Source organism: Oryza brachyantha, chromosome 12 (assembly GCF_000231095.2).
Source record: "Oryza brachyantha chromosome 12, ObraRS2, whole genome shotgun sequence".
NCBI lineage: Eukaryota > Viridiplantae > Streptophyta > Magnoliopsida > Poales > Poaceae > Oryza > Oryza brachyantha.
Genome location: NC_023174.2, coordinates 8,744,573 through 8,769,248, shown reverse-complemented (window position 1 = coordinate 8,769,248; position 24,676 = coordinate 8,744,573). Strand labels below are relative to the sequence as shown.

Below are 24,676 nucleotides of genomic sequence, written 5' to 3'. Positions count from 1 at the left end.
TTTTACTACCGAGTCTTTTTCTGTCCACGGTGTTGCGTCACCGTCTTTGGGCCCAATAAGCCGTGTATCAAGTTGGGTCCATTAGGGACGCATCCTAGGGTTAGAGAACGACCCCAGACCCCCTGTGGTCGTCCCCTCCCCCCCCTCTTCTTATAGCCTTAGCCGCCGCCAAGAATAATCGGGTTTTCTTTATATCAAAGTTTAGCCATCGCTACTTTGCCGAGTTAGTCCCATGATCGATTAGATCGCTGGAATGCTCGTGTTGATTCAATCCATCATCTTTAATTCGCAAATTAAGTTGCTTGTTCATCTTGTTCTTGCTAGTTCTCGATTGCTTGCAGGAACAAATAGCCTCATGGTTGGGCTGATCGTGCATTCGTCGAGATTCACAACCACCTCTGGAGTTGGTGTAACGATTGCTAAGACGCGACATCCCGAGATAGTTGTAGTCGGATCGCACAACGTCGCTCCATCTAATCAAACTATCATTCTCACCGAAGGATCGGGACACTCGTGCGCATCAAGTGGTATCAGAGCATGGTTGATCGGTGAGAGATTTTACCCACCCTCCCTCGTTGTTTACTTTTTCCCTATAGTCTAGAAAAAGCCAAAAAAAATACAGTAGATTAGATTTCTCGTGATCCTATAAACCATTGAGCCTTTTTACTAGTACCGCTTAGTTAGGGCTTGTTGAGTTTTCGTTTGCATTGGTTGTGTTAATTTGCTGGTCTCAGTGTTTAGGCGATTAGAGTTTCGAGTTCTTGCCACCGCACATCACATCGCCATCCTCCCCACCACTGAGATCACCACCATCACAATCACCCACCAAATCACTTGCCATCTGTGTTTGATCTACTGCCGTCATCACCACCATCACAATCACCCACAAAATCACTTGCCATTTGTGTTTGATTGCTGCCGTCATCACCACCATCACAATCACCCGCCAAATCACTTGCGTTTTGTGTTTGATCTACTGCCTTCTTTCCTGCTGCCACCAGAAAGGAAATAGGACCCTCATTCGAGTGACCTTCCATAAAACAACCATATCTTTTTATACGGACTTGAAATTAGGCGTATAGTATATCCACGGACATCTACAGAAAAAGTACATCCGTTTCTCCCCGCTTTGCTGGGATTGCCAAACTTAAAATCGCCAAATTCCGCTTGCAAAATTCTGTTTTTGTGGCGACAAGCTTTGGGACTCATTCAGATAGAAAGTTAACAATTTCTGTATGCTTCATATTGTGTCTGTTTGAGTTGAGAATTTATTTGGTTGGTGATAGTGTGCTCCTAGTTGTGAAAAAAATATCAAAAAAAAAAATAAAAAATAAAAGGGGCGTTGCTCTCTCTCCTCGGCACTAGAGAGAGAGAAAGCAAAAAAAAGAGCCGACTTGTGAGCACTCCTCCCACCTCTATCCTTTGTCTCTCACTGTTCCGTGTTATCACCACATTTTTTTTGTTTGTTACCGTTGATATTTGGGGTTTGTGTTTGTGGCATCCTTTGTGGTTAGGCTTGCGTCTCTACTTCGACTAGCCTAGGACCAGCATTTTACACTATACCTTTGAGCTGTTATTCATCTTGCTTTTGACTAATGTGGTTTCTAGTTTCTCCTTTGTCTCATTACACAGTCCACCCATAGCTCCAATAGTTCGACTAATACTTGCCAGGGGTTAAGCGCCCAAGGCCTTCAATACTCCTTCTCCAGAGGTTCGTCCAAGTCCGACGGTTGTCGTCACCTCCTATTTAGCATGGTGAGAATTGGTAAGAGCTTGTGGAACAAATTGAGTGTGAGATCCATCTCCAAGTAGTTTTGTAGGTTTTTTCTTTCTTTTTTCCTTTTTTGTCTGTTTATTTGGTTTCTAACCATGTCGGGTGCAGAGTTTTCCAACCCACACTCACCCCGTACAAAGGGAATTATTCAACATTTTGACAGGTTAGTGAACGACCACACACAAGGGCTTGAGGAGGATGTTCGTAACACGAACGACAAGCTTGCTCATGTTGAACGCACATAAATTGATTCCAACACCAAGCTTCCAACCTTTGAAAGCTTTCGTGGCTATGGTGAGCACCACTCTTGATGATATTGTGTGGCGTCTTGATGAGATGGCCCGCGCATCCCACCATGGTAGTGATATAGATGACCATGACTACATTGGTGATTCTGAGGATGATCCGGACCAGCGACGACTTCGTTTCAACCACCATGGTATGCCAACCACCATGGTATGCCTCATCATCGGCCACGCCATGAGGTAAGTGTTGATGTGAAAATGTGAACGTTGATGTGTCACACACGAAGGCTTCGGAGTCAATCTTAGATAGCTCCAGTGCAGGAGCTAAATCTTAGAATGCGCGGGCGTGCCAGTCAGTTTGATCCTACAACTGACAAGATGAACGGTAAAACAGACCGATCAGCTATCGAGCCAATGTGTGACTAATAATCCAGCCGATCAGACGTTAATGCTGCAACAGTTAGCCGATAGAATGAACGATTGGCTGTAAAAAGCTTGGATCGGCTAGAAACTTGATAAAAATAAACTTAAATTAAATATTAGACCAACATAATCCACCAAGTTACTTATTAATCTTAGTCGATCGGACGAGCCCCTATAACTAGATCGAACCAAACGTACATAGATTGGACATAACCAAGACAGTATGCAGTCGAGCACGATATGATTATAGGAAACATGAAGATCGATAAGGCTAATAAATAAACCAACGAATAAACAATGAAACATGTGTTATGATCGGCTAAAACCAATTTGCGTGTAATTCTTATAAGCCGATGCAACATAAATAACTGTCAATCTAAACTAAATCAAGCCGATTAGTATAAAAATAACATAGTAAGGCAATCGACTACTCTATTGATGTAAATATGATAAGCATGTAGATCGGCAAAAATCATCGGCTATTAATGACGGACAAACAACCAAGATTTATAAAATATCTAGCCCAGATTGCACCTTTCCTTATCCGAATCCACTACGGAAATTTACCAAATTTTGGTGTTAATAGTAAGGAACAATGATGATTCATATTCCTACTTTTGATGGTAAGTATGACCCTGATGCTTATCTTTCATGGGAGTTAGCAGTAGAACAAAAGTTTGCTTGCCATGTTGTCCCTGAGGATAAGAGCGTTAGGGCTGCCACTAGTGAATTTACTGATTTTGCTTCTGTTTGGTGGAGTGAATACCGTCGTACACATATAAATGATTTGCCACCTACTATGGATGATCTGAAATGAATTATGCGTGCTAGATTTGTACCTTCATATTATGCACGTGACATGTTAAATAAGCTGCAGCAATTGGCACACGGTGGTACTAGTGTAGAAGAATATTACCAAGCACTGCAAATGGGTATGTTGCGTTGTGGATTAGTAGAGGACGAGGAGGCTGCGATGGCTCGATTCTTGGGGGGCTTAGACCAAGAAATTTATGATATTCTTAGTTACAAAGAGTATAATAATATGACTCGGTTATTTCACTATGCTTGTAAAGCTGAACGGAAAGTGCAAGGGCGACATGCACGAACAAAGGCTAACACTCCTGCAGGTAGAACTCCATGGACGGCTCGGAGTGGCACTGCTCCAGGTGGTCGATCATCAACTTTGACATCGACATTAGCACCCTCCACCAGCAACAAAACGCGACCGAGTCCCTCTACTACCTCTTCTCGTGCCGCGGAGGCTGTAGAAAAGACCGCTAAGCCTACATCCTCCGTTGCTTCCACGGGCAGAACAAGAGACGTTCAGTGCGACCGCTGCCCTAGCAAGCATGTGTTGATAGTCAAGAATGTTGGTGAGTACTCGTCTGCTAGTGATTTTGATGAAGATAAACTTGCATTGCTTACAGCTAACAACACACGTAGCAAGGATGACGAACACATCAGGGCCGATGTTGCAAACAAGTATGAGAGTCTTATTGTGCAGAGTGTCTTGAGCGCACAAATGGGCAAATCAGAGCAGAACCAGCGGCATAACCTCTTTCAGATGAAGTGTGTCGTCAACAAGCGTTCCTGTCGCACAATCATCGATCGGGGCAGTTGTAGGAACTTGGTGAGTACAGAGATGGTCACGGAGCTAGCATTGCAGACGAAACCACATCCCCACTCATACTACATTCAGTGGTTCAACGACAGTGGCCGCATTAAGGTAACACAATTGGTGCGATTAAATTTTGAAATTGGTTCTTACTGTGATTTTGTTGATTGTGATGTTGTCCCTATGCATGCTTGCTCCTTGCTGTTGGGTAGGCCTTGGCAATATGATAAAGACACATTACATCATGGTCGAACGAATCAATACTCCTTTATGCATAATGGAAAGAAAATTGTGTTACATCCTATGACTCCTAAAGTTGTTTTTGAGAATGATGTTGCTAGAGATAAGAAAGAGAAAATTGTTGAGCCTGCTAAAAGTGAAAATCAGATTGTAGCGAAAGAACTTGTGCACCATACCAAACGTGGTTCTCAATCTAACCATAGCAAGGATAGTATGATTAAATCGAAAGGGCCTTTTTTGCTTGCCACTAAATCTGATATTGTCAATTTGGATAAGAGTGACACTGTTTGCAATGCTTTTATTTGCAAGGATGCCTTGTTTTCTTTTGAGGATGTGCCTGTCTATTTTACTCCTGCGGTCACCGACCTTTTGTAGGAGTATAAGGATGTGTTCCCTTGATGGGTTCTAAGGATTGGTTCTACGTTAAAATACTTCACCAGATTAAAGGTTATATTTAATGAGTTCAACAAGATTGTTCTAACAATTTCTGGAGATATGGTTAAACTTTTATAGATTTAGAAGTTGGCAAGTATTTTCTTTCTATATAATTCATTTCCCTAAGGCATATTTATTGGTTATGTCATTCTAAACAATCTTTTTTGTGAATACAATAAATTTGATGACATAATTTTCTATGTTATGTCCTATTTGCCACAGTTTTACAAGCCTTCTATTTAACGGTTTAACTGAAAACATATTAAGCCCTTTCCTTTTTCTTTTCCATTTTCTTACAGGCAGACCCCACCTGTCACAGATAGGGGGGAGAGGGTGGCTGCTCGGGCGGCTGGCAAAAGTTTGAGGCAGCGCCGACGGCGTTTAACCGGAGGCGACAAGAGAGAAAACATAGCTCGTTCTCCCACGCACTAGTCGATGGCTGCACGGCCTCCGGACATGGCTGTAACAGTGTAAACGAGCTGCTGGAGTGGCACAGGTGGTTTTAGGCGAAAGGCCACTCAGACGGATCTAGCACAGTAGCAGTGGAAGCTCGAGCCCGAAGTACCCCGTTAAGACTACTTAAGAGCAACTCCAACAGCTCTCCATTCTAACTTGCTATCAATGTTTTTTTGGCAAAGTGTAAAAAAATTGTCTCTAACAGTTTGTCATCCGGGTTTTCAAATTTTGGTAATTTGCCATATCCTCTCGTTTGCGCGTATATATGGGAGTCCAGATTTCACTTGGCATACAGGAAGTACGATGTTGAGTTTCTCTTGCGCCTCCGCCTGAAAGTTTCACGGTCCAGTGCGACCCGCCGCTGACCGGCGACGCCGCCGCACGCCATCCCGCCGCCGGCCAGGCCCGTTCCTGGCTGCCGTCGCCCGCTCCACCCTGGCAGCCACTCGCCCCGGTCGACCGCTCGCCCGCGTGCCCGGTGCCCCGGCCGTTGTCGCCCGCTCACCCTGGCAACCGCTCGCCCTGGTCGCCCGCGTGCTCGGTGCTACTGTGCACTGGTCGCCCGCTCGGCTGCCGCCCCGGCGGCCGCTCGCCCGCGCGGCCAGCGCCCAGGCCACTTGGGTCGCTGGCTTCTCTGGAAAATCGAGGTTCTCATCAGGTATTTGATCCATAATGTCGGTCCATAACATAGCATCAGTAACATAGTAACATGTTTTCAGAGCATCATATACTCCTAAACTGAAGTTTTTGGGAGCAAGTTCAAACAAATGAAATTGATATTGATATTCTTGAGTTGAACAAGGCCAGAAACGAAAACATGTAAAATTTTTTTCAGTGTCAAATAATATAAATAAGGTAAACTGTTAAGAACTAATGCAAATGTAAAAGAATTAGAAGGTCTGCTGAGAGTATAACATAGTCGCGGGGGCACAGGAGGGGCGGCGGGGCTGGCAGGGCACGCAAGGCGACGAGAACAATGAGAGCAACTTCTATCTGGTGCGATCAATATTAACTTCCAACTGTTTTGATGACTTAATTCTGTTTTTGGCAAGCAGAATATCCCTAACTGTCGGAGATAAAATAATTTTTTGTTTGTCATATTGGTTATAAAGTTGCTAAAACACCAGATTTGGGAAACTATTTTTGCCTAACTGTTGAAGTTGCTCTAACGGAGGCTCTCACAAAGCACTCACTAAAATTGTATGTCAAAGATCAAATAAAAGGATGACTAAAGCTTTACCTAGTTTATTCAAAATATTCTAGTATCGTTTGGGGAAATTTTGCTTCAGGACAATACGACTTCATGAAATCAGCTAGGGGACACTGTAACAGTCAAAGTTTTGAGGGAAGACACTACCGAATACAAGAATTAGCTATAGCCATAGGACACCGCCTGACGATGTCGAGAGAGAAAAGGGGATTTTTGATATGAATGGATAATACCCTTTCCTGATTTAGGTAGGAGAGTTAGGACAACTAAATCAGACAAGGGCATTTTAGTCCATTCACATCAAACTTTCACTTTCTCTCTTGTCACGTCCAGAAATTTACACCGAATTTCTTAACAATAGCATGTATTAAATCTCGGTCCAGGTATCAGCCCGAGTACACATTAGAACAAATGAATACACAGTTCCACGACTTAAAAACAAATAAAAACAAATATCTATTGAAATGCAACGGAAAAAGAAAACAAACTAAACCATCTAATCTTCAGCTTCAGCTGGCGATGACGTCTCGACACCACAGGCATTCTTGACGGCGGACTGAACCTCACTTCAACCTTCGGATCTGCCTCCTTCTGACAAAGGCTCTGGCACTTTCTCTAGTGGGGGAAAAATTAAGCAAGGCTGAGTACAAACCATCGTACTCAACAAGTAACACCCAAGGGAGGAAGAATAATCAATGCAATAGGGTATCAAGGAATAGGCTAAGGTTAAATTACACAAAGCAACATTTATTTAGTAAAGTGGTAAATAAAATAGACTGAATTAAAAGTAGAGTAAATAGTTAAAATAATCCACGTACCAACAGGCCCAGACCACTGCCGAACGTTACACCACGTAGCGACAGGGTCAACCCTCTGCCTAACGTTACACCACGTTGCGACAGACCCAAACCACTTCCAATGTTACACCACGTTGACAGGGTCACCAGTTCCAGGTTCATCAAGTTATCAAAAGGTTCACTAATACCAGTGAATCTGTAAGTTCACCGCATAACCGCGGGCACGGCTATTCGAATAGTTTTACTCTGCAGAGGTGTACAACTTTACCCACAAGACACAGCTCCACTACATTTGAACGTGCGCCGGTGTATCATCACGATACAACAGAAAGGAAACTGTAGTAGGACCCGTCACATAACCCTCCCAATTTAATCGCACCGTACTTCAGGTTTCACCCCCTCCTTTACACCAAGTCGGGCAGTCCCCTCTTGTGCCTTGGTAGATCCGGAAGCTTCGGCGACAACTTCGAGGACGATCGGCGCTTCGACGGGAGAAAAACCTACGACAAATAGAGCAGAACAAGCAAAACAGGCTATAAAATTACTAAAACAAAGAAAGAAACTATTTTTAATGGATTCTTGGCATTTTTCTGGATTTAATGAAACTTGAATGGACTAAAATGGAGACTAGACAAATTAGTTATGAATTTTAGAAGTTTAATTGTGTTTTTAAACTAAACAGAAAACCTTAATTGATTTATTGCGCAATTAATTGGAGTAATGACGTCAGCATAGGAGAGAGAGGAGGCTGACGGCTGGAACCCACTAGCAGTGACAGAGAAAGGGGAGCAGGGAGGATGACATGTGGCCCCAGGAAGAAGAGAGAGGAAGGGAGGGGGCGGCGGTTGGCTGAGACGCCAGGCCCACCCGGCGGTGAGAGGGGAGAGAGAGAGGGGAGGCTGACAAGTGGGGCCCACCGGTCGGTGGCCCGGGGCAGAGAGGAGAGGGGGACAGCTGTCACGCCCGGAGTTTTCTCCTAAGCCTTAAATCGTAAAAAGAAATCCGTAAATAACAATTGGTTTAATTAACTCAGGAAGAATCCCTCTAAGAGAAATTAATTCAATTAAATCGAGGCTCGCAAATCGACTAACTGGATTTAAATGCAAATTGCAGAAGTATAAAATTTGACCAAACAAATTAATTTAAAATTCGACAAAAGTGGGGTTTTCCTTTTTCCCTCCTTTTTCCTTTCTTTTTCCCTTCCTTCCCAAATTGGGCCGAAGTCCAATTTTCCTCCCTCTTTCTTTTTCCTTTTTCCTTTTTCTTCTCCTTCCTTCCCGGGCCGGCCCAGCCGAGCCGGCCCATTTCCCCTCGACCGGCCCAGCCGACCGACTCCAGCCTCCCCTCTCCGCGCGCGCCTCCGCCTGGGCCGCCGCTCGGCCCAGCTCCCGCGCCGCGCCCGTGCCCGCGAGTCCGCGCCGCCTCCCTCCTCCCTCGCGCCACTGACAGGTGGGGCCCACCTGTCAGCGACCGCGCCTGCTCGCCCGCGCCGCGCCGCGCCGCGTCCGAGCCGGACTCCGCGCCGCCGCCGCAACCGCCGCCGCCGAGACCGCGTCGTGCCCGACTCGGTCTCCAACCTCCACCCGCCCTAGCCGGCGCCGCCACCCTTTAAATCCCAAGCCGCCGCGCGCCGTCGCCCACTTTCCGCCTCCGCCCGAGCCGCCGCCGCGCTGTCGTTGTTCGCCGCCGCCGGTAGATCTCACCGCCAGCCGCCGGTCGTTGCCGTCCAGCTGCGTCACCGCCCCGCCTCGCTATCGCCGACGTGCTGCCGCCCTCGTCGCCGCCAGGGAGCTCCCCAGTGCCGCGCACTCCTTCGCCGCCCGGTCGCCGCCGCGTCCGGTCTCCTCGCCGTCGCCCGTCGATCTCCGCCGCCGTTGCCGATCTCCCGCCCCTACCCGCGTCGCCACCTTCGCCTCGATCTCACCGACTCGTCCGCGCGTTCGCCGCCGCCGGTGAGCGTCTCCATCCTCCTCCCCTCTCTCTCCCCCTTCCCGGCCGACCGCCGCCGAGCCGCACGCCGTCGCCGGGCGGGTGCGAAGCTCGTCCTCGCCGCCACTCGCTGCGGCCGTTGTCGCCTTCGTGACGCCGTCGTCTAGCCGCCGCCGCCCGCGCCCGTCCGCACCCGCGCTCGTCGCCGGGCGTCGCCGTCGTGCCGTCGTCGCCGTACACCCGCGCCCGTCCGCACCCGTGCTGCCGTCGGATGCCGGCTGTCGTCGTCGCGCCGTTGTCGCCGTCGTGCCATCGTCGCCGTCGCGTCGTCGCCGTCGCGCCGTCGTCGCCGCCGCCGCGCCGCCCACAGCTCCCGCCGCCGGTCGCGCGCTCGCTGCTTCCTCTCTGTTCCCATCTCACTGACGAGCGAGCCCCACCCGTCAGTCGCCCGCGCCTCTCTCCTCTCTCTCTTCCCGTGGGACCCAGCTGTCAGCCTCTCCCTCCCCCTCTCTCTCACCGACAGGTGGTCCCCACCTGTCAGCCGTCAGCTTCCTCTCTCCTCGCTGACGTCAGCAGCCCCATTAATTGCGCAATAATTGATTTAGGACTTTTCTGTTTAGCTAAAAAACCTAGAAAACTTCTAAAATTCATAAGTAATTCATCTAGTCTCCGTTTAGGTCCATTCAAGTTTCACTAAATCCAGAAAAATACCAAGAATCCATTAAAAATAGTTTCTTTCTCTGTTTCAGTAGTTTTTTAGCCTGTTTTTCTCGTTTTGCCTTGTTTGTCGTAGGTTTTGACCCCGTCGCAGCGCCGTTCGTTCTCGAAGTCGTCGCCGAAGTTCCTCGTGGGTCTAAGCAAGGCAAGTGGCACCCTTCTTTGATCATATTGAACCTATGTTTATAAAATCCCCCGCTTTTACATTCAAACATGCATTGTATTCAAATGTATTTACTTTACTTATCTATTGGGCATTTACCAATATACCCGTTGATCCCTATTTATTATTATTGTCATCCCAGGGTTAATTTGACTAGAAATAGGCTTAGGCAATGCTTAGCCATGCTTAGTTCAACTAGCTCACCAATTATTATTTAATTACTGTTACACTTTAATAGACCTTTAATGGTTGTAATCATTATTAATCTCCCGATGTGGATTAATACAACTAAAATATTGCTTATGGTGGGCTGTGGGTGTATGGTTTTGAGAGTCGCACCCATGGCAATTAAGGACCTGTTCTCAGGAAACCCTGAAGGTCTTACACGTACTAACCACAAGCCAGAATGGGCAACGGTAAGACTCGTAATCTAGCTTGTCCCTATTCGACGTACCGAGGCAAGGGTAGGCGTGTGGAGTATGGACGGGCAATCGTGGTGTAACGAAAGCCTCTGCTGCTTCCGGATCTACCAAGGCACAAGAGGGGACTGCCCGACTTGGTGTAAAGGAGGGGGTGAAACCTGAAGTGTGGTACGATTGTCTAGGGAGGGTTAGGTGAAAGGTCTTATCATGGTTTTCGTACTGAGGTATCGTGGTGATACGTTGGGGCATGGTAACATGCTTGGCAGCCATGTCTTGTGGGTAAAGTTGTACACCTCTGCAGAGTAAAACTATTCGAATAGCCGTGCCCGCGGTTATTGGGCGAACTGACAGACTCACTGGGATTAGTTGAACCACTTTAATAATTTTATTAATGTTGGAACTGGTTTGACCCTGCGCAATGTGGTGTAACGTTGGCAGTGGTTTGGGTCTGTCGCAACGTGGTTTAACGTTGGGCAGAGGGTTGACCCTGTCGCTACGTGGTGTAACGTTCGACAGTGGTTTTGGACTGTTGCAACGTGGTGTAACGTTGAACAGTGGATGTTTATTTTGATTGTTTACTTTACTTTTATTTCAGTTTATTTTATTTACTGTTTTGCTAAATTACTGCAGCTTTGTGCAATTTAACCTTAGCCTATCCTTGATACCCTATTGCATTCATTATTCTCCCTCTCTTGGGTGTTACTTGTTGAGTACGGTGGTTTGTACTCAGCCTTGCTTAATTTTTCCCCCACCAGAGCAAGTGCCAGAGCCTGAGTCCGAAGGTTGTTCCGAAGGTTGAAGTAAGGTTCAGTCCGCCGTCGAGAATGTCTGTGGTGTGGAGCCGTCATCGCCAGCTGAAGCTGAAGATTAGATGGTTTAGTTTGTTTTTCTTTTCCGCTGCATTTCGATAGATAATTGTTTTTATTTGTTTTTAAGACGTGGAACTGTGTATTAATTTGTCATAGTGTATACTCGGGCTGATGCCTGGACCGAGATTTAATACATGCTATTGTTCAGAAATTTGGTGTAAATTTCTGAGCGTGACAACAGCGCCGGCCGAGCAGGGCAGGGTGGCGACGTCCGACCGAGCGGCGTCGGTGAACCGGCAGCGGCGGCTCGGCGGCGCGAACCGATGGTCGACGGCGGACCGGCGGCCAACGGAGATGGCGGCCACGCTGAGAGGAGGGTGGCGGAGGGTGGAGTCGGCTCGAGGAGGCGACGGCGACGGCGCGTGACAGGCACGGTGACGCACTAGCGGCGGCGGGGTCGCATCGGCGACGGCGAGGCAGGGGTGACGGTGGGCGGAGGGGCGACAGTGACGTCTAGGGCGCGCACGCGCACGGCGACGGCATTGTCCTCGGCGTCCACTGGCAGAGAGGAAAAGAGAGGGAGAGAGGGGGATGGGGGCGCTCACCGGTGGCGGCGAAAGCAGGGTTGTGTCGGACAGATGGCGGGACACACGATGACGGCCGACGGCGAGGACGGTGAGGCATGGACGGCGAGATCGATCGGCGAGAGGAGCGGTGGTGCTCGGGTGCAGGAGGGAAAACAGGCGGCAGCACACGAGACCAGGTCGGGCCCGGCATGGACTCGGCGGCGGCAGGTGCGGGCGCGGCGGAGGAGTTCGGTTCAGCCACGGCGGCGGCGCGGGCTCGGTTCAGCCGGGAGGGAGGCGAAGCAGACTTGGCAGCGTGTGGTGGGGAGACGAGCTGGGCCGAGCGGGAGGGGGAGAGCGTGCGGGAGAGGGAGGAGGGGATGGGCCGAAGGGGAGGTGGGCCAGCGGGGAGGGAAGAGGAGAAGGAAGGGGAGATGGGCTCTGGCCCACTGGCGGGAAAGAAGTTGAAGAAAAAGGAGAAAGGAAAAAGAGAAAAAGAGAGAAAGGAAAAAAAAAGAAAAGGGAAAAAGTGAACGAAAAAGGAAGGAGGAAAAAAAGGAAAGAAAGAAATTGCCTCCAATTTTTGCCGATTTTTATTAAGTTTATTTTGGCAAATTTTATTTAGTGAATCTCAAGTTCAAATCATGTTAATAATTTAAAGTGCTTTTAGAATCTCCAAAAAGCTTCCAATTAAATTAATTAATTAATACACTTGTTTTCTCTTGACCTTTAATTAACAAATTATTTTTAATGCATTATTTTAATATTTTTAGCTTGGGAAAAACTCTGGACATGACATCTCTCCACGTCAGCGCAGACAACTTAAAAAAAAAAGGAGGTTGTGTCCTACAGCTAATTTCAAGCTTTTGCAGTATCTTCCCCAAACCTTCGACTTTTGCGGTGTCTCCTAACTAATTTCGTGAAGTCAGGATGTCCTGTAGCAAAATTGAACAAACCCGCCAGTACGGTGATACATGACCTGGCAAAGCTATAACCCGATTCAAGTGATTTATCGATATGCATGGCGTACCTACGAGTCCAGCTAATCGCAATGTAGGATTTTCAACAGCTATTCAATCTCTACTGATTTTTGTTCATTCCGAAATATTTGCAAGCTACAGTTCATAAATACAAGATTTGAAACACAGGTATGTACTAACCTTGAACACAGACACATGGCACGGAACTCCAATTCCTGCTAGATTCGCACACCAAGACCGACATGATGATAAATGTTAGTGTTAGGTTATGACTTAAATATCCTAATCTTAGTCATCTTCATTAGTAGGACACTGACTTGAAGATAATTTAAAGTGTGAAGCAAACGGTGTAAAAATAGGTTTGCAATTACCAAGATTAAATTTCTCAAGTATCATTTCAATGTAACTGTTCTGAGAAAGAAACAGTGTACCAGCCTTACGGTCACGTTGAATTTTCATACCAAGGATTTTCTTCGCAGGACCAAGATCCTTCATCTCAAATTCATGACTAAGTTGAGCCTTCAACTAATCAATCAATGACTTGTCATGAGAAGCAATGACCATATCATCCACATAAAGCAGCAAATAAACAAATGACCCATTGGAAAATTGTTTAAAATAGACACAACTGTCATAATTGCTTGTGAATATTGTTGTGCAATCATAAAAGAATCAAACCTTTTATACCACTGCCTAGAAGCTTGTTTAAGACCATAAAGAGACTTCTTTAAATGACAAACTAAATTCTCTTCACCAGGAATAGCAAAACCCTCAGGTTATGTCATATAAATCTCCTCATCTAAATCTCCATGTAAGAAAGCAGTTTTAACATCAAGTTGTTCTAACTCCAAATCAAATAAAGCAACAAAAGCAAGCATAACCCGAATCGAAGAGTGGCGCACAACACGAGAGAAAACTTCATTGAAGTCAATACCTTCCCTTTGGTCGAAACCTTTTACCACTAAACGGGCTTTCCATCTTGCAGGTTCAACTCCAGAAATACCCTCCTTCTTATAAATCCATTTGCACTTCAATGGCTTTTTATCTGATGGAAGCTTCGTCAAATCCCATGTATGATTTTTATGAAGGCTCTCAATTTCTTCATTCATGACAGTCAACCATGTAGAAGAATTTACACATGAGATTGCTTCAGAATAAGAAGAAGGTTCAACGGTATCATGAACGTCTTGAGCAGCAAGAAGAGCAAAACAGGTCATACCATCAGTGTCACGATATCTAGTAGGAATAGAAGCATTCCTTCTAGGTCTGTCTCGAGCAATACAATGATCATGGTTACTAGAAGATGTAGAACCAAAAGTTTGTTCTGTAGCAGGGGGAACTGAAGAATCAGAATCAACATCAACAGTAGGTGAAACTACCTCAAATTCTGAATTCCTTGCAACAGCTTCATCAGTTTCAGTTTCAACTAGGGGAGTATGACTACCCGATGAAAGAAAAACATCTTCATGAAAAGTAACATCACGACTAACGATCAATTTGTGAGCATCAGGACACCATAAATGATATCCTTCCATAAATGATATCCTTTGACACCAGAACCATAACCAACAAATATGCACTTTCTTGCTCCAGGCTCCAATTTTCGAGTGTTAACATGAGCATAAGCAAGACAACCAAAGATTCTCAATTTAGAGTAATCAATTGGTTTACCAGACCAAACCTCTTCAAGAATTTGAAAATTTATGGCAGAATTTGGAGAACGATTAATAAGATAAAATACAGTAGAAATCGTCTCAGCCCACAAAGCACGCTTATTGCACAAGCCTGCATTAGAAAGCATGCAACGAGCTCTTTCCAGAAGAGTGCGATTCATATGCTCTGCCAACCGTTCTGTTGAGGACTCCCTGTAACAGTCAAATGTCTTGCAATAACATGATTAGCACGCAAAGTATCAAACTCACCACTACAAAATTCCAATCCATTATCAGTTCTAAGCTTCTTTATTTTCCTGCTAGTTTGGTTTTCAACCAAAACTTTCCACTTCTGAAACACCAAAATAGCTTCATCTTTATGTTTCAAGAAGTAGACCCAAACTTTGCGAGAAAAATCATCTATGAATGTAATAAAGTATTCAGATCCACCAAGAGAGCGAAACTTAGATTTACCCCAAAGATCAGAATGAATGTAGTCAAGAATTCTTTCAGTCTGATGAGTAGCAGTACTAAAACTAACCCTATTTTGTTTGCCAAAGACACAATGTTCACAGAAATCAAGTTTGCCAACGTTGTTCAAATGATCTTTCTTGCAAAGTAAATGCATATCTTTCTCACTCATGTGACCCAAGCGCATGTGCCAAAGCTTGGTGATGTGAGGATCTAATGCAATACTAGAAACAGCTGGAACACCTGTAACTGTAGATCCTTGCAAGAAATAAAGACTACCAATTCTATTGCCTTTTAGAACAACAAGATTGCCTTTTGAAATCTTAAGAACACCATTGTCGCCGACATATTTATATCCCAACGACTCCAAAGTGCCTAAAGAAATAAGATTCCTTTTCATTCTAGGAACATGACGAACATTTGAAAGAGTCCTAACGATGCCATCATGGGTTTTAATTTGCACGGAACCAATACCAGCAATTTCAAGAGTAGATCCATCATCAATCACAACTTCACCAGTATCAACAGAATCATAAGTATAAAGCCACTCTTTATATTAACATATATGAAAGGTGCAAGCCGAATCAATAATCCAAGCAGTTTGATTCTCAATACTAGTAGTATTGATTAGAACCTCCTCATCAAAATCACTGCTAACAAAACTAGCCTGAGTAGTTTTCTCCTAAATTTTACTCTTATTCTCTTCCTTCCTTTTCAATTTAGGGCATTCAGAGATATCATGACTATTTTGCTGGTAGTAGTGACAAAATAATCTAGATTTACTATCTATTGATTTAGATATGGACTTTGATCTAGAAGAATTACCCTTTTGAAAAGATCTACCTCTAACAATTAACCCCTCAGCCTTAACTTCAGAACGAGAATCACTGTCAAATTTTTCCTTGGACAATAAATTTGACTTAACATCCTCAAAACTAAGGGTATCATGATTATCATAAATCATAATCTCTTTGAAATGTTTAAAGGTAGCAGGCACCGAGACAACGAGTAAAATAGCCTTATCCTCATCATCAATTTTCACATCCAATTTCTCAAGATCAATGATGAAAGAATTAAACTCATTAAGATTAGATCGAATATAGGTACCTTCTGCCATGCGAATTGTGTATAGACATTCTTTCAAGCGTAATTTGTTTGCAAGACTCTTTTTCATATAAAGTGCCTCCAATTTCTTCCATAAAGAGAACGCAGACGTCTCGTTAATAACTTCACGCAAAACATCTGTAGACAAACTGAGTTGTATGACAAACAACGCCTTTTGATCTAAATACTTCCACTTGTCATCAGTCATACCATCTGGTCTATGGTCTAGCCCCCAATGCCTTCCTAACACCAACTTGGGTGAGAATTGCTTTTATCTGAATCTGTCATATGCTAAAACTGATCTTGCCATCAAATTGCTCGATGTTAAATTTGGACGACATATTGTATAGAAAAAATATGGTAGATTAAAAATATACGGTAAATCTGAAGAAAGAGAAAAAATTCCCTGGTATGAAAGTTGTGTGCACGTAGCTGGAAAAATCTCCAAAAGAATTAAAGAATAAACGGGTGCTGGTACAATGGTCGGTGTGAGCGTAGCAAATTCCGTGGGAAAGTCACCAGTCAGAACAAAAATTGATGCGTGTTCCCTTTCTTTCTTGTCAACCGTGCGGCAAGCTGCTGTTGTTTCACCGAGAGGTAGCCGTAGTACAGGCTATGGAGGGAGGTGTGGCTCCGGCGGCGTGCGCGCTTGCGGACAGCTTGCTGTCGCTGCCGCGCCCAGACGCACAGGTGCGACGAGATGACGCCGCTGCAGCGAGTTGGAGTTAGAGATGGCAACGGGACCCGAGACCCAATAGGTATTTACTTTATTAGGGTATGAGCATGAGCTAAATATATTATTCGTGGATAAGTAATTAGGCAAATACTTTTACCCATGAGTACACGAGTATGAAAACGTTATTATGATCCCCATACCCGTTTATCTATGGGTAATAAATACCCGCAAGTTTAAATGCATGTCATGGCTTAATATCAAATTAGCCTAGCCTAATTAACCAAAATTATAGGTATTTAAACCATCCGTACATTTTCCACCACACTATATGAATGTGTGATGTTCTGAGTATCTAGCGTCTATGCATTTTCTTATATAAAAACCGTGGTATTTAGATTGTTTTAAACTTTTGTGGGTATATAGGTGACCAGATAGGTAAGGTTTACCCAAACAGATATGGGCATGGGAAAGTTTTCTTATCCGTGATAAGTATGAGTATTTTAATGGTATGAAATTTTACTAGTGGATATGGATATGGGATAGCAATACCTGATGGGTATTACCCATTATCATCCCTAGTTAGAGTCGGCCAAAAACACTAGAATAGATCAGATCGCACTGATACCACTTGGGAATAATAGATAACACACATGATTTAACGTAGAAAAACCTCTCACGTTTTTTTTTCCTCTATAGGGTTTTTTCATATTAAATCCTGTGTCTTGATCTATTATTCCCAACAGTTAGAACTTCAGATATATCAAAATATCAAGAGCTGAAGTTGGCATCGAATGGTGAAGAATTTGACTGTACATACACAATCCGTAAACTGGTTCATCAAATATAGTTACTTCTGTACATCAAACTAGGGATGCTGCCGAGAAAGATCATGGCAGTTGAAAGGCTTTGCGGAGACCAGGTTGCAGGCGATGGCAGATTTCGTCAGAGATGGGCTGAATCTTAAGCGCTTGAATTTCATCAGACACCTCTTTCTTCTCTGCATCTCATGACAGCTGTGTACAGTTGTTTTTATCAATAAATCAGATGAAACTCTTTAACTATGTAGTGTCAACACGTAATTATGAATGACATAAGACATTAAGAGACTTTCCAAAAAAATGGCATAAGAAAGTTGCTTATGGACCATAGCAATGTTCTAAAGAGCTCTGTTTGGGAATGCAGTGAATTATGTTCCCATCTGTTGTTTGGTTAGCCGTTTTTTCCTTAATCAGCAAGAAAACAGAAATGTTAATGTGTATTCCAAAATGTATTTGATTAAAAAAGAGTAAAAGAATTTCTGTGCTTTCTCTTTCGTAGCACTGGACTGTTCCTATAAAGACTGCACAAAAGTTTAAGCCTCGTTTTGTCTATGGAAGGCTACCAGATATTATGAAGATTCCAAAATAGAAGGATTAAGGAAAAACAATTATACAGTTATATATCACATAAACGAGGTCTCTGTTACATTGATTCATTAAAATGCAGAATTACGTCTCCACTAATGCCTAGAAGTGTAGAGTCACGAGCATATTTGATGTATGAACTATGAACAGTATGACTGAATGAACAGTACTAGCAGCATTCAATCGGATCTTGCACAGCACGATGAACTTCTAGGCTTGCCTAAATTTAGCAAACATGGAAATTAAGAAATCTACCAAAAGAACCAGTGGATAAATCACTTAGAAAATTAATCAGACACAAACCTCAAGTACTGCAAAACATCCATAAAAATTTTGCATAGTTATGATTACCTGCTGCACATGGTATACACACCATATAGAGTTCTTTTCCTTGGACATAGTGATGACGACATCAACCCACATCTCATGGTACAGTGGAAGATCCTCCCTGAACAGTCCAAATAGCTGCCACTGCACATGCACCTGCAGATGATACATATTTAGAAACAAAAGGTGTACAACAGTTAGTGCATTCTCTAAGGAGTCAATCCAAGCATAAAATTAAGGAGCCAAAAAAAAAAGAGAATTGATCATTTTATGCATATCAATTGCTTCTTTTATGGAAGATATGGACAATTTGAGTATATTTCTAAAAAAGAGTAGTCCACTTTTGATCCCTCAAGTATAGCTATAGTTAAACTTTGGTTCCTGAACTATCAACCGTTTACTTCTGCTCCCTCAACTCTCCAAACTGTTTACTATTGGTCCCTAGTGTCAAACTTCAATGATGTGACCCTATATGGAATCTATGTGGGTGAAAAGTGATGACATCAGTGTATAAATCATTAAGAAATAATACTATTATAATAAAGAAAAAATGAAGAAAATGCTACAACCTACATGTCAACCTTGATTCATTTTCCTCTTTTCTTCTCCTTAATCCTATATATTACTTATTTTAAATTGCTAACTATTACCTTTGTTTCATATCATAAGATGTTTTGGTCATCCCTAGATTCATATAGATGCTAATGAATCTAGAGACATATATAAAACATATTCATTAATTCATGAATATATCTAGGCAGGACCAAACCATCTTACAATATGGGACAAAGCGAGTAGGATGTAACATGGCGCCACGTCATCAAAAACCACCTCGGTTGGATACCAGGCACAAAAAATACAGTTCTAAGAGTTAAGGGACCACAGGTGGTGGACTTTTCTTAAAATCATTCTGAATTCCTATTATACCAAGCTTCAATAGAGGATTGAATTGTATGAGCATGTGTAGCTAAAGCATAAAAAACCAGGGCCTTCCTAAAAAGCCTAATTTAGTCTCTGAACATAGTAATTTAATTTAATTAGGGTGGACCCACCAATGGCAAGGTTGGGCTGTTGCCCTTGCCAGACATACAAAAGATGGTGAATCCCCCAGGGGTTTGTTCCTCCGAGGTTCCAAGCATCGCCTAGGCACATGAGCAGGGTACCATAGCAAGGACATGGATAATTAAAGAAATGGAGTACGGGACGAATGTTGCAACCCATTGATTTGGTCAAGGGGTATGGGCATTTGGCCAGTGTATGATAGAACAAGTGAACCCAATTGTGCACCAACCAACTGCCACTCCCATGCATGCCACTGTACACAAGCGATTCATAAATTTGAGCAGCACGGCAACTGACAGGACCACAGGGTAGCAAGGCACATCATGCATGGCCACTGGTGGCAGGCTGCAGTTGGAGCTGGTGGAACGCATCAAACCAAGGTGCAGGCTACAGTAGAAGACGCGGACTTGCCAGCAAGTCCACATGTCCAAATGCAGCAACAGCCAGTAGGTGGCAGCTCATAGCGCATGGCCTAGCAGATGTGCACAATGTGCTGCATTCCAGACAGACTACATGGCCTGAAGATCTTGGAAACTGGAAACAGGGAATTTGTGAATTGAAATGGAAAAATTGGAAATGGAGGGATTATACGGCATGCTAGTATAGTTGATCTTTGAAATGGGAAATTGAGAATGCACTGTCTTGTAAGCCAGGAAGTTTGCTGGAATTTGAAGTGGAAATTAAAAAAAAATGTATTTTCTGAAGATTGATAGCATAGTTTATGTGATTCTTCATGACTCATTAAGCTATTGGATTTTCACTCTTGCAAGTCTGCCTGCCACACCTATAATTTAATCCTGGGTCCACCACTGAATTTAAAGCATTACATAGGAACATACCTGGATAAGAAACTTAAATCATTTCCAAAAAAAAAATACAGAATTTCAATCAGGACAGTTCAACTCCTTTTCGACGAATATGACCTCACAGAAAGATTTGTCTACATTTGAAGTCCTACTTTGGCAAGCAGTAACGAATGTTTAATTGTTTAAGTACATGTGATTAACTGCATCAAAATAGGGGTCTGCATAAAATCTTCTGTAGACCCAGAAATTGTAATTTTAATAAAGACATGAGTAACCAAAACCATCTCCATGTGCAACATTAATGCCTAGCAGAATAAAGCAAGGTCATTTACCTAGAGTTCCTGCCGTGAATTCTTAACCTCATTTCCTTATCCTGAAACTTACAGGCAGCAGGAGGTGCCCATCATCATTTACTGCAACAAAGTGATGGGGTATAAGGGAGCGTACTTCACAGGGGGACAAGATAGAATATTCATATACATAGTATGCAAGTACTGACTTATCCAACTTACTGTTATTCTTCCTTTTTAAGTTCTTCTAGTTAGCATCATTCATAGTAACAGTTGAAAAGTTGTGGCTCTTTGCAAGAAATCTCAGGTTCTCCATCAGCTGAGATCGGCTTACGAAGTGCATACCATCGTTCTTGACCAGTGTTGTTAATGTGCCAGGAAGTTCATCAGCCAAGTGAAGCTTTGTGAGTGACCTAAGATTGTCCATCAGCATAGCTTTGCTGAAGTAAACCGGAAGGCTTCTTTCTGATGATCTTTCCACCAGGCTTGGTGGCATGTCATTGATATTCGGCTTATGCCGTGCCACTGGGTTCTCACCAGTGTCATTGTTGACTTTCCGCTTCTTCTGTTGAATGGCCTTCTCCACACTAGTGGCAGGCTTTTGGGTTGCTGTATGTGGTGTGATATCCTTGACTAACTTGAGCTGGGACAAATTTTGAGGGATTGCTACGGCCGTACGATAATCAACCTTGACAGCAGCAGTGCCAGGTCTCGAGGTGAACATCTGTGGGGTGACATCCTTCACTAACTTGACCCAGGGCACTTGCCGAGAGATTGGCACAGCAGTTCCATGGCTTGAACTGGTGGTAGTGCTAACTGGCTGAGGCACCTTCACAGGGATAAGCACGTCAATACAGTCACTTGCATTGGCAGTAGAACCAACTAGCTTTTGAGTGTTCGTTTGTTGGCTGATATCCTTAACAAGCTTCAGCTGCGACACCTTCTGAGGGATCGGGGTATCAGCACCAATAACTACATTGGAAATATCACCAGCTGGTTTTGGGATATCCTTCGTATCGGCGATGTCATTGCCCAACTTGAGTTGGGTCACCTTCACAGGGACCAGGACAGTCATACCAGTGCCTGCATTGGGAGCAGCTCCAGCGTAACCCAATGTGTCCTGTTGTGATGAACCTTTCAATCTATCTTTTCTTTCAGGGGGTTGAAACATCTCAGGATCAGCTTGGTTGAGGCCAGGGGCCACTGGAGGGGATCGTGAACTGCCAGCCATAGTGGCATTCCTGTTGTTATAGAGTGACTTGTGAGCAGTGTCTGGGGTCACTGGCATGGATGCTTCTATAACATGACAGAGAACATTTTTAAGATCAACACATGCACCCCACAGAAAATATTTGAGAGATATTTACTTAACATAGAAAAATAAGAAATCATCATTCCAGTAAAAGTGAACTTTGATCATAACTTGTGGTACATAATGGCATAAACTAACCAAGAATAAATTTCTATATAGTAACTGCAATCTATTAAAAAAATCAGATAAGCCTAATAACATACAAATCATAGGATTGAAATTCTCTAATACAATGATGAATCGATGTTTTCACAGTTGAAGAGCTTATTTGCAGTATACTTTGCGATCCAGCAATTTCCAGGTTCGTTGGATGTGGTACCAAATTAATCCTATCATCAACTACTGGCATTCATAGGACATCTTAGCAAATAAATTCTACTATGATCTGCTAACAGAACAAGGTCATTAACTAAATATCTTTCAGGGCAATGTATCAATATGTTTTACCACATATAGGATAGCCACTCTGTCGAATGCAGAGAAAATTGCTATTACATCATAGTCAAAACGGGGCTCCGCTACAATACCACTCTCAACTGGGGGTAGTTTGCCCAAATATTTCTTTTTTTTCTCTTTCTTGTAAATAAAAATGGTTTTTTGTGATTATCCCCATCTTGCTGACCAAAATGCCCCTGGTTGAATCAATTCAACCAGGTCAGCTCACTGATCAATTGTGCCTAGTCCTCCATAGTCTCTACCCTTTCATATCACTTACCTCATATAAACAACAAAAAAACTAGCACATCCTCACAAATTTTTCAACGGTAGCACTAAAGCCATGATTCCAGAAAAAAAAAATCCAACACCAACAGTGAGACATCACCCCAACATTTAAATAGATCAACATAACTAAAACTAAACAACAGTTAAATCTCAAGAAACCTCGACGAAATGCATAGGATCAGACTGACTTCAACAAAATGGCTACCGCCGCTGCGTTGCTGCCCGGGGAGGGGAAGCGCGAGCGGCGGGAGCAGCGACCTGGCGGGATACCGCCGCCACGGAGGAGGGGGAGCGCGAGCGCCGCCGCGGAGGAGGGGCGGGGGGGGAACTGGGGGAGAGCGAGCGGCGGTACAACCCTAGCAATCCTGCTCAGTGCGACGCCGAGCAAAGAATTTCTTTAGTTCACGGAAATGCCATTCTAGTAGCGTTAACAGTGCCGTTTTTGACCTAGTCCAAAATACAGTCCGCGCGAGCGAGACCCATGTTTTTGGTCAATGCTGTAATAGAAATTTTGAAGGCAGAGAGAGAAGAAAAAAAGTGAAGTGTGGGTAGAGCGAGCGAGGGATGAGGAAGGAATGTGCGTGGTGGACCTGTGCTGTGCTCACCGGCGAAGATGCAGCGGAGGAAGCAGGACGCCCGCGGAGAGCCGCACCGGCACCGCTGCTCGTTGGGGACGGAGACTGCAGTAGGTAGGCGACGGGCGTCCCCGCGAGGTTGGTCGAGGACGAAAGGACACGCGGAGATCGGTCCGCGAGGAAAACGATGAGTCTAGAGGGGACACGCGACGCGTATGCCGTCTGCTTCGCGAGAGATGTTCCCACAGACTTCATTTGAGACAGGCCGAGGCTACCCGTGCAAAAGGTTTTTTTTCATGGTAGAAGTGCTTTTAGTTCTATTTCTTTTAATTTTAATTTAAGATTATTATAATCTAGATTATTGAGTCAGATTACTATAAGCTAGATTGTTATATTGTTATAGTTTCTTTCCGAGTTATTCAGCTTAATTACTATAAGCTAGATTGTTATATTGTTATAGTTTCTTTCCTAGTTATTCAGCTTACTTCTAATAATCTAATAATCTAGATTATAATAATCTTAAGCTGAAAAAAAATAGAGCCTAAGTACCGTTCTAAAATATAAAATATAAAGTGTAACTCCGTTGCATGTGTATGACAATTCATGAACCAACGCATCTCTTTTGTATAAATTTGGTTTATTTTAATTTCTTCGTCAAAACATCCAAACACATGACATTATAATACTTTATTTCTCCTTGTGTCAGTGGTAACTATATCTTATATTTTAGAATGGAAAGAGTATGAGCCCACTAGCGTACAGTACGTCGTCGCCACTAATTGTACAGTTAATGAATTCAGCACTTATGCAATCATGCTATCAATGTTCACAGCAATGTTAGGGGGCTGCCACACATGTGGACCTATTATGACATGTTTGTGCTTAGGCTCTGGCACATTTAGCTTCTTTTGCACTCGAGTTCCGACATACCGCCTTCACCCTCTTCAAGAGCTCTCATCACCACGATCAAGCTCTTTGTTATTCTAGTCCTCATTGACATGTGCATTGATAACGTTGGACATAAAGTTGTTCTAAAAAGTGGAAGCTATCTGTCACACCCGGAGTTTTATCCTAAGCCTAAATTCGTATAAGAAATTGTTAAGAAACAATTGGCTTAATTAACTTAGGAAAAATCCCTCTAAAAGAAATTAATTTAATTAAATCGAAGTTCACAAATCATTAACTAGATTTAAATTCAAATTACAGAGTATAAAATTTCGCTCAAAAATTAAGTTAAAACCCGACAAAAAGGCGAGGCTTTCTTTTTTTCCTTTTGTCCCCTCTTTTTTTCCTTTTTTTCTTTTTCTTTTCTTTCTCCCGATTGGGCCATAGCCCAATATCCCCTCCTCTCCTTTCACCTTTCTCTCCCTCCTCCTCCCGGGCCAGCCCACAGCCGCGTGGCCCACTCCCTCCTCCTCCTCCCGCGCGCCGCCGTGCCCGTTTTCCCGAGCTGCCGCCACACCCGACCTCGCCACCGCCGGTTGATCCCGCCGG

General features: G+C 43.9%; 2 protein-coding genes across 5 annotated transcripts; one reads left to right on the top strand and one right to left on the bottom strand.

Annotated features, from left to right (window-relative positions):
• Positions 1-3,140: 3,140 nt before the first annotated feature.
• LOC102700393 lies at positions 3,141-5,441 on the top strand. Of its 2 annotated transcripts, XR_001551583.2 has the most exons (3): positions 3,141-3,815; positions 3,886-4,168; positions 5,032-5,441. XR_001551583.2 is itself a non-coding variant. In XM_015843111.2 (2 exons), the coding sequence occupies exons 1-2, from the start codon at positions 3,263-3,265 to the stop codon at positions 5,053-5,055; spliced, it is 930 nt and encodes a 309-aa protein (XP_015698597.1). In that variant the 5' UTR covers positions 3,141-3,262; the 3' UTR covers positions 5,056-5,441. The 2 variants fall into 2 exon arrangements, 1 of the variants encoding a protein (XP_015698597.1); XM_015843111.2 differs by having other exon boundaries at positions 3,141-4,168.
• An 11,962-nt stretch (positions 5,442-17,403) lies between these two features.
• LOC102699832 lies at positions 17,404-23,222 on the bottom strand. Of its 3 annotated transcripts, none has more exons than XM_015843021.2 (5): positions 23,198-23,222; positions 20,795-21,868; positions 20,615-20,695; positions 18,439-18,570; positions 17,404-17,697 (listed from the first exon to the last, which is right to left on the bottom strand). In XM_015843021.2, exon 2 carries the CDS (start codon positions 21,858-21,860, stop codon positions 20,820-20,822), a length of 1,041 nt encoding a protein of 346 aa, XP_015698507.1. In that variant the 5' UTR covers positions 21,861-21,868; positions 23,198-23,222; the 3' UTR covers positions 17,404-17,697; positions 18,439-18,570; positions 20,615-20,695; positions 20,795-20,819. The 3 variants fall into 3 exon arrangements, with proteins under 3 accessions (XP_015698507.1, XP_040385384.1, XP_040385383.1); XM_040529450.1 differs by lacking the exon at positions 23,198-23,222 and adding an exon at positions 22,796-22,882; XM_040529449.1 differs by lacking the exon at positions 23,198-23,222 and adding an exon at positions 22,767-22,821.
• Between the last annotated feature and the right edge of the window lie 1,454 nt (positions 23,223-24,676).

What these genes read in the sequence shown, in the direction of transcription:
- LOC102700393 (XM_015843111.2), top strand. Translation starts at nt 3,263, where the DNA reads ATGCGTGCTAGATTTGTACCTTCATATTATGCACGTGACATGTTAAAT. An exon ending in ACGACAGTGGCCGCATTAAG is followed by an intron (nt 4,169 to 5,031) that starts GTAACACAATTG and finishes ATTTTCTTACAG; the next exon opens with GCAGACCCCACCTGTCACAG.
- LOC102699832 (XM_015843021.2), bottom strand. Translation starts at nt 21,860, where the DNA reads ATGCCAGTGACCCCAGACACTGCTCACAAGTCACTCTATAACAACAGG.